The sequence below is a fragment of the Lontra canadensis genome, unplaced genomic scaffold, assembly GCF_010015895.1.
Source record: "Lontra canadensis isolate GAN:19392208 unplaced genomic scaffold, GSC_riverotter_1.0 scaffold6, whole genome shotgun sequence".
Lineage (NCBI taxonomy): Eukaryota > Metazoa > Chordata > Mammalia > Carnivora > Mustelidae > Lontra > Lontra canadensis.
The window spans coordinates 22,416,506-22,431,710 of NW_022631000.1; the positions used below are offsets into that span (position 1 = coordinate 22,416,506).

Consider the following 15,205-nt stretch of genomic DNA (forward strand, 5'->3'; position numbering starts at 1 on the left):
GTGAGTGTGGAGCTGGCGGGCGGGAGCAGCCGGGGGGCAGCCCACCGAGCACCGCACCTGGGGCCGCGGTTCTGGCCCTGGCTTCCCTTTGTGGGGTCCTGTGCTTTGGTAGCGACTTGCCGACAGGACCCCGCCTCTGCTTGAAACCCCCTGAAAGACCTGGTCTCCCTCTCGGAGCTCCTGTTCTTTCTTTCTGGAATCCCAGAGGGTTTGTCTAGTTCGGGACCTTCTAGTTAGAAAATTCCATGACCTTGCTTAAGATTCCTCGTGTTTATGGGCTCTCTCTTGGTTTTTGTTTTTCTTTTTTTTTAAACCCGTACTCGTATTATTAGCTTTAGCCACCCATTGCCTTGGTGTTCAATGACTGTTGAATGGGATTAGGTGTGTCAGTATCCTGGGTGGAGATAAAGATAGGACTGGAGAAATTATGCCTTAGTGCCAAACTTTTTTTTTTTTTTTTTTTTAATTTACGGAACTTTGTTCGTGTTTTCATTGGAGAAGGTTTATTGCCCCTGAATCTTCGGGGAAATATGGTCATGCAAAAAAATTACAGGACAAAACTGTGGGATGTATTTAGTGTGTTTTTCTTTAAAAAAACCCAAAAAACTAGAAATCAGTTACTTTTATGGCCATAATAAAATCTTTTACTTAAGCATGCTTTATATTGATGCGTATAATAAAAGGAATGGGAAATTGATTGCCCTAAGAGGGCGTTTATTTCCCACATGTAAGAAAATGTAATTTTTCTTTTTCTAAATTTATTAAGTTGCCTTGCAATGGCCATGCTCACTTAGGAATACTCTGTTTAGGATTCTGCAAACTTCCAAACATAAACCCAAAGGGAGGCTTACACTGTGAAGAGATTAACTACAGAGGATCTTTTTGTTTGTATGTATGAGTGTGTTTTTAATAAATCACAGCCTTTCTAATCTCTGTTACTGCTTTTGAAATAGGATTTTATTTATACAACTTTGAAAACACGTTAACATATCAACAGTCCACCTATGTCTCTTGTCAGACCCTTTTATGTTCTTATGTAATAGTATTAAATTATATTATGAAAGTCTTTGTTAAAGTCCACCATGGACACAACTTTGAATAGTCTTGGAAATGTTAAAAAACATAGAGTATATGTTTATAACCTCACAAAAGTCACTGTCTGTGGGTTATCTGAGTTCTTTTCCCTCAAAAGTTCTCTGAGAGGGGAAGGGACAAGATTGAGTTGTACTAGAATGAGTGAGTGGCTGCTGCATCTACCCCAGCTTACTGAGCTGTGGTTATTTTAAAGCAAACAGAAAGTATGTCAAGAAAGGGAATTTAATATTGCTGTCAACTGATGACAGAGGAATATCATAATGGAATGTGGTTGGAGAAATTACTTGTATGGTATGTATATTTAGGGCTTTTGCATGATAGACCTCAAATGAAATTTTTCATCTGTGATAGTTTTTTAGCCTATCCAGTAGTGTCAGTTGAAATAGCTTCCTATTCTTCACCAGTTCCCTCTTTTATAATCTTTAGATCCTTGGAGAGATTTAGCTTTTGGGAGTGGGGTGGAAGGTAAATATGCATTTTTTTTCCCCGTCTATAAATTAAACATTTTTTCAAATGAGTGAGATTAAATAGACATTTTCTCTTTCAGGTATGTTGAAATGAATTCTTGGCTTAGATTCGGGAAAGTGGCTTAAATTACATTATTTATGGTATACATTTACGTTGAAAAAGTAAATTTGAGTTATAGCAATATTTTTGTTTGCTTACATGTTTATATTCTCTAATATTGTTAAGCCATTTTTAGTATTTCACTTTTTAAAAAATTTTTTTAAATTTTTAAATTTTTTAATTATTGATTTGACAGACAGAGATCACAAGTAGACAGAGAGGCAGGTACAGAGAGAGAGGGGGAAGCAGGCTCCCTGCTAAGCAGAGAGCCCGATGTGGGGCTCGATCCTAGGACCCTGAGATCATGACCTGAGCTGAACGCAGAGGCTTAACCCACTGAGCCACCCAGGTGCCCCTTTAGTATTTCACTTTTAATCTGAAAGTGAGAAGCTTCTTGAAGTAACTGTAGCTTCCACTTTATCTTTGGAGCTTTCATCAAACCGAATGGCAAACGTTTGCTAAAACAGCCATTAGGCCATTAGGGTAGAGTGTATATGCTTTTCTTTTTTTTTTTTTTTTTAAAGATTTTATTTATTTATTTGACAGACAGAGATCACAAGTAGACAGAGAGGCAGGCAGAGAGAGCGAGGGAAGCAGGCTCCCTGATGAGCAGAGAGCCCGATGCGGGACTCGATCCCAGGACCCTGAGATCATGACCTGAGCCGAAGGCAACGGCTTAACCCACTGAGCCACCCAGGCGCCCGAGTGTATATGCTTTTCATAGATGATTTCATTTTATCCTGACAACCCCATGAGGCAGATCTGTCGTACCTATTTTACAACTGAGGAAAATGAGGCTTAGCAAATATTACAACCACTTTGCCCAACGTTACATTAGCTAGAAAGTGGTAGAACCCAGATCTACTTGAGCTTGCACTGTTATTAGACACTATGTTGTATTGATCTAGTTGTAATTGAATGAGTGAAAATAATGTGTTAGAAAAGACACATCCAAATTTGTATTTACTAGAGATTAAGCTTGCTCTCTATGAATGTTTTATAAACCTTGATTCTGTGGATTGTATTTATCCAGTTAAAGTAAAAAGCTTTAATAGCACTGGAACAAATCTACACTAGAATATGTTTCTTATCCTTTTCATTTAGCATTCCTACTCTACGTATACAAAATGTTTATAATATATTCCACTTAGGAAGAATTCCTAAAGCAAAAATTACGGAGATGAAATGGTTATGTGTATGTTAGTGGATGAGTGTGTACAGATTAAGGAGTAAAGAAAAAAAGAAAAAAAGATTTTTTGTTTGATTTTATTGTTTGTATAGCTGGCTTTTATGAAAAATGAGCTCAATATATCTAGGCAAGTGCTGATCTCCAGGTAGTGGCTACTTAGTAGTGGCTATTATTTATCTTGAAAGTAGGTCAGAGTCATGTATCGTTGGTTCTTTGTATAAAATTTAGAAGAAAAGTGAAAGCGTCTGTACCAGTGACAACGAGTTATGTTGCCCTCCCCCACCGCCAGTAAAATTCTCAGAAAACACATTCATATTCTTTATAGAAACAGAATGCTGCAACTCAGAGGTAAAAGATAATTGAAACAAGCACTAGCTATTTTATGAAATGTTAAGTAGGATTCTTATCACCACCCCTTTCCTCTTTCATTGAGAGTTAATGTGATAATGAGCCACTTTTATTTGTGGAGCCTGTGGTTTACTCAGGCCTGCTGGCTGGAGAAAGGGTTAGGACATTGGTTTAGGGAACACCTATCTAGGTATAGTTCATGTTAATTCACCTCTTAATGTAACTTGAGTAGACGGCAGCTTTTAGTAAACATTCCCGAGCTAAACCTATATTAACCCTTTAATTTGCTAATTACCAGTTCTTGGGCAGAAAAAGGAAATGATGAAAGGACTTAAGTCTGGATTAGGGTCTTAGGTCTGGATTTAGGACCTTCCAACTCCCCATTAAGGGCATTTCCCGGAAATTCTTTTTGCAATTAATGAGTTAGGATGCCCTAGAAATTTCAGCTTGGGGGTATAGGAAAGATGGAGAGAGCTGTCCTTGGGCTCAATCTAATCTGAGGTTTTGCATTACCTTTGTAGTACCACCTGCATTGTGTGGGAGGGTGCCTTGATGTCTGAATTCCCACACGTACTTTGCATACCTTTGGACTAAGCATTCTTTTTATTTTTTATTATTTTTTTGTTTTTAAGATTTTATTTATTTGACAGAGATCACAAGTAGCCAGAGAGGCTGGCGGGAGGCGGGGCGGGGGGGGGGGGTTGGGGTGGGGATGGCGAAGCAGGCTCCCTGCTGAGCAGAGAGCCTGATGCAGGGCTCAATCCCAGGACCCTGGGATCATGACCTGAGCTGAAGGCAGAGGCTTTAATCCACTGAGCCACTCAGGTGCCCCTAAGCATGCTTTTAAAATGGGGAGCATTTCTGGGAGAAGTAATACTAAGCTGCCATTTTTTTAAGCTGCCATTTTAATAACACCTTACTTAATATATTTAGTGGGACTTTTCTGGCTATTTGATGTAAACTAAAATTTTATACAACTTGCAACATCACTGAATTGGATCATATACCAGATCATATGCCATACACGATAGAGTCACATACCAGACTCTAATTACAAAATAAACATTGCTCCTAATTGTTTTTCTAATAGATATAAGAGTATACTGTTAATAATTTTTAATTTGTCAACTATCTTACTGTAAAATAAGCATCACCTTCTATGCTGTAAATATAATTTTTCCCTACAGCAGAGTGAATCTTTGCTCCTTTGCCACATGATATTCATTATCATTAATAATCTTCATTACAGTCATAAATGGCTAAGAATTTAGAGTAGTAATTGTCTCTCTTGAAAAATATTCAAACATGCCCTGTTTCAAGTATCTTTAATTTTTAAGGTTTCACTTATAACAATATGATTACAAAATATTGGAATTTTGAGAAATACTGGGTTTTGCATATTTGGGTAAAACCACATCTTTAAATCACCTTCACTGTAAAAGTCTTGTATTTTTTTCTTTTTAGAATTTGATTCAGACTAATTTGAAGTTTTCTATAGAGTTAACATTTTAATCAGTATTGTCACTATTTGTATTTACAGATCCAGCAACTGAATTTGATCATGTCTTTGTATTTTTTAATTTTATTTTTCTTTTTAATAATAAAATCCTTTTTTTAAATGTCTTCAGTAATAGTTTAAATAGAATGTTGCAGTTGACACACTCTAAAGGTTTGTTATGAAACTTGGTTTGAAAAGCTTTACAGATTTTTTCACAGATAAATTCTCCTATACTTCACAACTAACTAAAAATTTGAATACTATAAAATTAAACTCATCAACTCTAATGCTTCCATTTTAGGGATACTAAAATTTACCATCATATCATATGCCAGAAAATAAAGTGAGATGCCAATAAAGAAGAGATGGTATCACCTATTCTCAACTGTACTGCAACATTTCTCCACTGTATTTCTTAAGGGTTTATCACAGTTGTCCAGGGTGAATAGGTTGCTAAATATCCATGAGATTACCCTGGTGTTTTATATACCATTTCATTTTTAAAAATCATTGGTTAGGACTCATTACATTGATTTGTGACTCCTGATGGGTTGCAACCTGCATTTTGGAAAACATTGGTCTACAAAGATCATAGTAAATAGGAGAGTTGCACACAGGTAATAGAAAATGGTAGCAAAGCTCACATGCCATAGGGCTTAGAAAGCCACAATGAATATTTTGGCACTTATTTTAGGTGTGATGGAAAATCTTAACAATCCTCAAGATTTTGGGGAATTGATTTTTTTTTTTTTTAAGATTTTATTTATTTATTTGACAGAGAACACAAGTAGGCAGAGAGGCAGGCAGAGAGAGAGAGAGAGAGAAGCAGGCTCTGCACTTAGCAGAGAGCCCGATGCGGGGCTCGATTCCAGGACACTGGGATCATGATCTGAGCCTTAGGCAGAGGCTTTAACCCACTGAGCTACCCAGGCACCCCGGGGAATTGAATGATTTTAATTTAAAAAAGATCACGCTGGCTGCTGTGTGGACAGTAGATTAAGAGGGTGGGACTAGAGCAGGGGCTAGAGCAAGGTGGGCAAATTGTGGCCCACAGGCCAAATCCTTACCACCTGTTTTCCTAAGGCCTGTGAGTTAAAAAATAGTTTACATTTTACATTTCAAATGGTTAGGAATAAATCAAGAGAAGAACAATATTTTATAACATTAAAATTATATGTAATTTGACCTGTAGTAGTCACAAATAAAGTTTTATTGGAATATATTGGAATTCATTTGTAATCTGTGCCACTTTTGTGCTGTGAAGGCAGACTTGAATATTTGCAACTGAGATTGTATGACCTGTAACGCCTGAAATATTTCCTGTATGGCCTTTTATAGAAAAAAAGATGTTGAGCTTTGTTTTAGAGAATTGGCAGCTATTTCAGGAAAGAGTCTATTGCAGAGTCCAGGAAAGAGTCTATTGCAGAGTCCAGGAAAGAGATGATAGTGGCTTTGACTGTGGGTAGCCATATACATGGATACAAGTGGATGAGTAGTGGAACTGTTTTGGAGAGGGGGCTGGGAAGGCTTGCTATTAAATTGGTGTACTAGTGGAATTGATTAAAAACATTTATTTTTCCATCACTGAAAACCATTTAGCCAAAAGGTACAGATTATGTTGCATTTCCTTGTATATATTACATTTTAAAAGACAAAAGATTTAATGTAACTCTTAAAAGCAAGTTCAATGTAAAATGGAAAGCATTCATATATTTGACATAAAAAGGCATTTAAATTGTAACCCTTGCTCTATAATTAGCTTCTTGCTATGTATTTTAAATTTATTAACCTCTTTCTACATATACACTCATCCTACATATTAAGACTATTCCTAAATATTCAGACTGTTCTGGACTTAATAATAAATAATATAACATTGTTTTAAATGGCTTGCAAATGTAAACTTAGGTGGAAAACTTGGAAACCACTCTAGTTTCTTATAGGTTCTGTGACTATAGCATGTAATTTTTCATTTTCATGAGTGTGTCAGCTGTAGCAGGGTGGAACTTTTTATTATTTTTAGGGATGAAAATTACTTACTTGGTTTGATTTTTTTGTTTTTTTCTTATATAGCCCCCTGACTGTAATAGAAATAGTCTTTGAAACCTCAAGCTAGAGTATATGACATTTGCAATACAATTACTTTTTAAATAGCAATCTGAAGTTTTAAAACATGTAGCAGTTTCTTTCCTATGCTGTACCTGAAATTTATAAAATTTTGTAAGAATTGTATTTATAGAATTCTTTATACTTTTCTGTTTCTGACTATTGGCTGACTAGATAATCCGAAAACCCTTCTGCTTCAAATCACCTAGAAATGCCAGCTAAAAGATAACAAACGTCCATTTAAATGAACAGCTGAGCTTTCAAGAAATTAAGGAAACACTCATGATGCAAAAATGAGGAAAAGACCGAGAAATAGAGGAGTATGTGAGCTAACATTGGCTGCTGCATGGATGGGGCAAGAGTTAGGTATTGGTCCAGGCGTTACAGGGATTTGAATTTCAATGCCCATATGGAAATAGGTTACAAGGCCTCGAGTTTGTACAAAGTGGGAAATAGCACAACATCCATGCATAAAATCAGCATCCTTTAAGCACTGTACCTGTAGGAAAGGGGTAGATGAAGAAAAGAACCCACCCACCAGCACTGGGAGACTACAGAGAAGCTTAAGAATTTGTAGCTGTAATCCTCTCTCTTGTTGGTTTGGAGTTATTTTTTTATTTGAGAAAGAGTGAGAGAAAGAGCAAAGGGAGAGAAAAAGCAGACTCCCTGCCCATCAGGCAGCCTGACAAGGGGCTTGATCCTGGGACTCCAGTTTCATTATCTGAGCTAAAGACAGAGACGCTCAACTGACTGAGCCACCCATGTGCCCCATGGCTTGCAGTTTAATACTACCTCCTTGGTGTGTAAAAACCTAAACTGAGAAATATAAAAAGGATTGATGGGATGCTAAAACCTCTGAGTTATTCAGAAGAAGCAAACAAAACATTCTTGATGTTACAAGCTTTCAAACTAGGCTGCCAGGATTCTCACAGTTAAGCTGCATGAAGATGAGTTTGCAATGCCCAATTTAAAAATTCCGAAGACAGTCACTCATTCTCAAGAATGGGTCAGTAGACACAACAAATAGGATTAAATCCCTAAGGCCTTCAGATAATTATCATATAGAAATAATAAAATAAGTATGTTTAAAATGACTAAAATCTTAAGGAAATGAAAAGATAAAAGACTTGGAAAGGAATCCAATAAAAAGTAAAAAAATAGTCATAAAAATGAATGGGTTAATAAAAAATAATTGAATAAGGACTAAGTGGGAGAGTTGAAATTATCAAGAATATAGGAGAGAGAGAAAGAGGAACAGTAAGAAATCTTTAGAGACGTAGAAGTTGGAATGAGATGATCCAACGTAATGTTTAATAGAAGTTCCAAAAGAGAAAAAGTAATATGGGGATTTAGCAGTATGGCTGAGAATATTGCAGAATTTATGAAGGGCAAAAGTCCTTAGATTCAGAAAACCTACTGAGACCTTAAGTAAATAAAAAATTAGTCTTCACCTAGACACATCATGAAACCAAAGAAAATGTAGAGTTTTTATGGGTAGCATTCTTTTTACCACAAAGATACTGAAATAAATTCACCTGAAATAAGGTTTCAAACATTATTTTCCAGTAATAGTGCTAAATTTTCACTGGTCTATCTGTATGTTCACTATTCATTCAGCTCGTGACTAAAAGCTTTGCTTTGTGAAGTAAGTTTTTGTCATGGAACAAGTGTTTAAAAATTACTAGTGCTGTGAGGAAAATACTTCTTTTTGTGACTAGTTTTCTTCTTTAGGGAACTAAGGAAATACGCCATCAAAAATACTACTATTCAACTTCTTCCAAAAGTCATTGACTAAAAATAGTAGCAAGTTAGAAGTTCTAACAAAAATCTGTTACTTTGCATATTCAGACATTTCGTTCAGTTTTAGGGTTTTTTTTCTTTCTGTATCATGAAATTATTCATTTCTTTTTCATTGTGGTTTCTACTCTGATCTTTTCCTGTTTATTAGTCAGAGACTTTGAAGGAACAACTATATTTGCAAGTCATTTAAAATGGTTTATTCATCTTATGTTTCAAAAGTTAAATCAAATAAACAAAACTCACCTTGCTTTATTTAATCAGCACTTATCTTTGGATTCATTCTGCCAAATTACTGCACTAGCCGGTCAACAGGTGAATATAATGGGCACTGGGTGAAAATAATGACCTCTGTACTTATTCTCATTTTCCCCTATGGGTCACCTGTTTTGATGTAGGCAAGCTGGACTTAGGCAGAAGGTAATCTGCATGTTCCTGACAGGTGAAACTTCATTTTGAAATATTCTCATTTTAGTCTTTACAGCATTAATCCTAGTCCTGCCTTAGAGTTTTATGAGCTGAATATTTCCTGGTGATGTAAACAGGTTCATTAATGAGATAAGGTGTTGTGTGTGTGTGTTTGTGTGTTTGTGTTGTGAGAGTGGGAAGGAGAGGAAAGGAATTTCTGGCATCCTCTTTTACTGTGTGTGACCACTAGCATGTATACACACTGCTTTTCCAACTAGATTTTCCCCTGTAAAACCACTTCTTAATATCCTCTGCTTGTTGTTAGATCTATTTTTAACCATTATTATGTACCAGTAAATGTGTTTGTGTATTTGAAATGTAAAACTTAAATCCTTTATGCTTGTTATTTTTCTGGTTTACAGTCTGTACTTTTGGACGTTGTTTTATTGCTTTAAATATCTTCTAAAAGTTTCTGTCCTTATAATCAATCAGTTACGAATTTTAAACTAACAACTTCTATTTTAAGCCGCACATTTAAAATTTTTTCTACTTTTTGTGTTTGCAGCTGATGTACATACTAATTTGTCAGGACAAGGTTTTCAGCAAGGAAATGATCACATTTTCTTTGCACATTTCCGTATACAAAAATGAGTTTAGGTTTCTAAGTTTGAAATCAATAGGCTAAGTTTTTACAGTCATTCTTATCTAATATGTCTTGGATATTAAATTATGTTTGTATATTGTTATTTAGGTGACTATTATATGGTTAAAAAGATTTTGGAGGAAAACAGTTCAGGTGACTTGAACATAAATTGCGTAGATGTGCTTGGGAGAAATGCTGTTACCATAACTATTGAAAACGAAAACTTGGATATACTGCAGCTTCTTTTGGACTACGGTTGTCAGGTACAAGGCTAGATAATTCTACCAGTAGCTTCTAAATACTGTTAGATATGCCATGTTTTCTTCTTTCTTTCTAGTTCCCTTTCATCCCCCTCCTTTCTTCCTTCTTTCCTTCCTTTGCTTTTTTTTAAATTCTTATCTTTCTTTTACCCTTTGTCTTGAGCCACTAAAAGTTTTTAAAACAAACAAACAAAAAGCCTTTTTTAAAAAAGTGCGTTTGACTTATCATTTCCCTCCAAATTTTTATGTTCCCCCCTTTATGTGTTTTATAACATCTCACGGAAGTAAATTATCATGATTTATTAAAGGTGATTTTGTTTTTATTACTTATGTTATCACTATTTATGTTATATATCTAAAAACAGTACAAGTGTTCTGAAAGTGTCAGGGGAACAGGTTGTTCTGTGGTTCATGTAATTTACAAACATAAGAACAAAATGCTCCTGACTCACAATGTGCAATGTTTAACTTTACTTTTATTTTCTCCTGTTAAATTTTATTAAGTTTTCCTTTTTGGTCTGAAGTTAGTGTTTATAACTAAAGATTGAACAAATCTTTTTTTAAAGGCTGGAATATATAAACCTTTCTGTTTCTCTTTATATCAGTTTCAGGTAGAAAAGCAGGCATTCATATAAGTCTTTTTTAAAAAATACATATATATATATATATAATATTTTATTTATTTATTTGTCAGAGAGAGAGAGAGAACACAAGACAGGGAAAGACAAGCAGAGAGGGAAGCAGGCTCCCCGGTGAGCAAGGAGCCCAATGTGGGATTTAATCTCAGGACCCTGGGATCTTGACGTGAGCGGAAGGCAGACGCTTAACCCACTGAGCCATCTAGGCATCCCTTCATAAGTCTTTTTTTTTTTTCCTTCATGTAAGTCTTGAAAGACAAGAGATTCTGAAGGAAATTTAATAATATTTAATTATTTAATATTATTTTCTTTTTCTTTGGGTTTGCTTACGATGGGAGCACATGAATTCTGGCACTTTTTTTTTCTTTCAAATAGCATGATTGCTCTGTTGTAGCTTCAAATTAGTGAGGTTTTTTTTTTTTTTTGAGTGACATCAGGAAGCACTCACAGAAGGTTTTAAAATATAAGTAGGTTCTATGTGCATTTTTATTGTGTGTACATATATATGCAGTACAATATACAGTATAGTATGTTTACATATTTAGAGTAGAAAAAGAAATTGTTTCCCAGCAATTTTAGTTACCCAGAACACCTTTGAGAATCAGAAAGTAACAACATCTCTGTACAGTAGCTGCCATGAAGTTTTCCATTTATGAACTTCAGTCATAGGAGTACTAGAGCTCTCCTTCAACTTTTAGCAGATGTCAGTACTTAGTCTTCAATCTGTAGAGAATGAGAGGGGCAACAAAAGGGGCATGAGGGCTGGAGTGAAACAAAATGGGCCGTAGTACCTCTGACTCTCTTTAATAAAGAGGTCAACAGCCTTATATATCTGATAATCTCTGAGGGAGTTGTATGTTAGAATGGTAATTAATATTTACAACAATGGCCAGAATAAGTAAGGAAAAGTTAAATTATATTCAGTACCTATTGTTTTAGAAGTTAGAAGAATATGTATAGTATTTCTGAAAGTAGAAAACGTCCATCAAAATAGTTTATATTTCAGAGTTAAACACTTAAAGGCATAAGCTTCAGTTACCTAGAAAACAAGGTTATAAAGAAAGACCCTGATGATTCTGGATAAATGAATTATTATGGTATAATCATCATTTTTGTCTTTTTACATATATGTTCCTCTGTATATAATAATTCTGCAGTGTACATGGTTCTTTCGCATGGTTCCTGATCATATTTGAACATCATAGCCAACCTATATAGGTGTTACATTTTATAGATCAGAAAACTGAGGCTCATAGACTTTAATGAATTGCCCAAAGTTCTAAAATAAGTGAGGGCAGAGCTAAGATACGAACCTGATCTTCTGACTGCAAATCCCATGCTCTTTCCAGTTCATTGTGTGTTCTGTCTCAGGTTACCTCTGTCTTGCCTGTCAATTAACAGATGTACAAGACCTACCGTTGGGTGTGATTGTGGAAATGAATAAGTAAAACATGAGTTCCATACTAAAGGACATTAAAACTAATTGGATAATGAAAGTATAGTTGATCCTTGAACAATACAGTTTTGAACTGCATGGGTCTACTTATATGTGGATTTTTTATAGTATAGGACTAAATATTTTCCTTAATGATTTTTTTTTAATATTCTTTTCTCCAGGTTATTTTTTAAAATATGATATATAATACATGTAACATACAAAATATGTGTTAATTGACTATGTTATAGGTAAGGCTCCCGTCAGCAAGAGGCTACTAGTAGTTGAGTTTTGGGGGAGTTAAAAATTATGTGCAGATTTTCAATTATGTGGGGGGTGGGCACCCCAACCTTTGCATTGCTTAGGGGTCAACTGTGTACGTTCGAGTTTGAAATCAGTTAAATAATGCAGATGTGTATTTGATAAGTACTGAGTGGTAGTAGTACTTGACCCTTGTATATTACTTTGAGGTTACAAAGTACTTTTGTGTTATTTTATCTTAAGTTATCCTAGTGGCTCTCAACTGGATAATTTTGCTTGCCAGGGGACATTTGATAATGTCTGGAGACATTTTTGGTTTCACAGTTGGGGGATGGATCACTACTGGCATCTAGTGAGTAGAAGCTAGGGATGCTGCTGAACACCCTACAGTGCACAAGACAACATATACAGTGAAGAATTACCTGGCCCCAAATGTCAGTATTGTCACTGTTGAGAAACCATGTTTTATACTTACGCTTTTGTGCTTTGCAATAGATGTTTTGGAAATAGAGGAAAGAGAAGGTCCCTCTGGATTGAGCTATCAAGGTTTCACGGAAGAGTGCCAGTTGAGCTCAGCCTTTAAATGTTAATAATTGCCAGTATTTTTATAGTGATACTGTGTGCCAGGGACCTTAAATATATTCACTTCCTTAATCCTCACAGCAGTCCATGAGATAGGTACTATTATTATTTACAAGTATAGAGAAGGAAAACAAGGTACACGAAGTTTAGGTAACTTGCCCAAAGACACTCCACAAATGGCAGACCTGGAATTAGAATGCAGGTTCTGGCTCCAGAGTCCGTGCTTTTACATACTACCCAAAACTACTCTCAAAAATGTGTAGATAGCTCCAGAACAGGGGTTGTTGGGAAGGATGTTAACAAAGGCAGGTGCAATGTATATTTTTGAGAAAGTGAATTGACTTAGCCTGTTGAACAGAATATTTGGGTTGGATAGTAGCAGGAAATATCTGGGAAAAGACCTAAAACAAAATGAAAAGGGCCAGAATGCCAGGCTAAGTAATTTGGGTTTATAGATCATGGGATCATTAAATGATTTTTGAGAAAGGATGTGTTGTGTCCAGTGGTATTTTGGGAAAAGTATTCTAGTGGCTGTGTTCAGTATAGTTTGTAAAATGGAAAGGGGAGAAGGCAATAGCTTGGGTGAGCAGTTTTTACAATAATGAACTAGAATAGTAGCTGTAGGAATAGGAGAAGAAATGGCAGATGTGAAAGATGCTGTGAAGGAAGAATTGATAGAACTTAATATTTAAATTTGGAGGGAAGAATTGAAAAGGAGACCAAGATGATTTGGAAATGTTTAACATAGGTGGCTGGGAGAAGGATGAAAGAAAAAGAGGAAGTTAAGAAGTCAAGATCGAGGCAGAGAAATATGAATTTGGGTTTTAGCCTTGTTTATTTTGGGCATATCAGGCATCTCCAATAAATAGTTACAGATGGAAATTAAATGTGTAGGGAGAGGTACATGTCCACAACATGGGATGATCACCTGCGTTGTGAAAGTGGATGAAATTACAGAGGAGAGAGAATGACTGGTGCTGATTCTTTCTCAGGGAGCATCTACATTAATAAAGGCAATAGAAGGAAAGTGTTCCATTAAAGGAGCTAGGATAGTGTAGCGTTTTGAAAACCAAAGCAGTAGTTTTTTTTCAAATTTTTTATTTTTTTATTACAAAGAAACAGTTTTAATGTGTTGCTTAGAAATCAAAGAAATTGAAAGGGTAGGAAGGGCCATTGGATTTTGAAACTGGCATCAATAGATTTAGAGAAAATGATATACATGATTTGAGAAGTTTGACAAAGTGAGAGGAAGAAAACTTGAATGATAAGAGAAAGACAGGATCAGGACAAGGTAGCAAAGAGTGAGGAAGTATCTGTATTTTGGGAGATGGAGGCTGGGACTGGTATTTGTAAATGAAGGACCAAGTTCCTGTAGAAGGCAGAAAAGCATTAAATAGAATACCAAGGGAGAAAACTTAACTTCGGAAAGGGAATCAGAAGCTTCTTACTCTGAGCCTAGAGAAAAGAGTATGGGATTTGAATGACAATGAAAATGAAAAGACATTTTCTGAGGTGGGAAGGAATATAGTAAGCAACCTCATTAATACATAGTAAGTATACATATTGAATAAATTTGAATAAGGGATGTTCATATATTTGTGAGAAATTGGGAAGCAAAACCAATGACATTTTGTCCTATAGATATTTTTAAAATAATTTAAACTTTTTTTACATTCAGAACTTCCTTTGATTTATCAAATAACATCCAATTTGTGCAGAATAAGTTAATGGGAACTCCTTATTTACATGACTTTTTTACACAAATATTTTATACCTGAAGCTTATCCTTTTAAGCATTGGAAGATTTAACATGAATCTTTCCATATTCTTTGCTAAATAGTGTATCTGAATATAGTTTAACTTTACCATCGTAAGTGGGAATCACTGAGAATATAATTGTTTCACTTTGCTTTGTATAATCTGAAGCTATTAACATGTTTGTCCTTAAGTTAAATTGCTTCTGACTGCTCTGTATTGATAGTTGTTTTGCTATACTGATACTTTATCTTTTCAGTAGTTGGCTTTTAGTAATTTTTTCTTCATTTCTTTCTACTTTGTTAGTTGTAATCTGTTTCTTTATTCAATAAAGATGTGAAGAATATTTGGGGGAAAAAATGTCCTGCCTTTATAGACAGCTCTTAGTGTGGTTGAGACAATTCCTTCTGGGAAATAATGCCCATGAAGTTAGTTTGTGACAACTCCGTATAGTTTGGGTTTTTTTTTTTTTTTTTTTTTTTTGAAATTTGCAGTTAGATCCATGGCTGTGTTGAATGGTTGGAGTTGACTGGTATCTTGACGTGGAGAGTCATAGCATTACTATAGTTAGCTTTATAAGTTAAAATTATTCATAAATGAAATGTTTAGTAGTAATGAACACG

The 15,205-nt window shown here is 35.3% G+C and overlaps 1 protein-coding gene across 4 annotated transcripts in view; it reads left to right on the plus strand.

Moving 5' to 3' along the window:
* The window catches only part of TRPC1 (transient receptor potential cation channel subfamily C member 1), a 63,134-nt gene that overhangs the window by 802 nt on the left and 47,127 nt on the right, over positions 1–15,205 (plus strand). For 2 of the 4 annotated variants that reach the window (XM_032852401.1, XM_032852402.1), the window contains exon 2: positions 9,760–9,914. The exons of the other annotated variants lie outside the window; for them this stretch is intronic. In XM_032852401.1, coding sequence (XP_032708292.1) covers positions 9,760–9,914 — 155 coding nt within the window. The remainder of the gene's footprint in view (positions 1–9,759; positions 9,915–15,205) is intronic. 4 annotated transcript variants of the gene reach the window in all.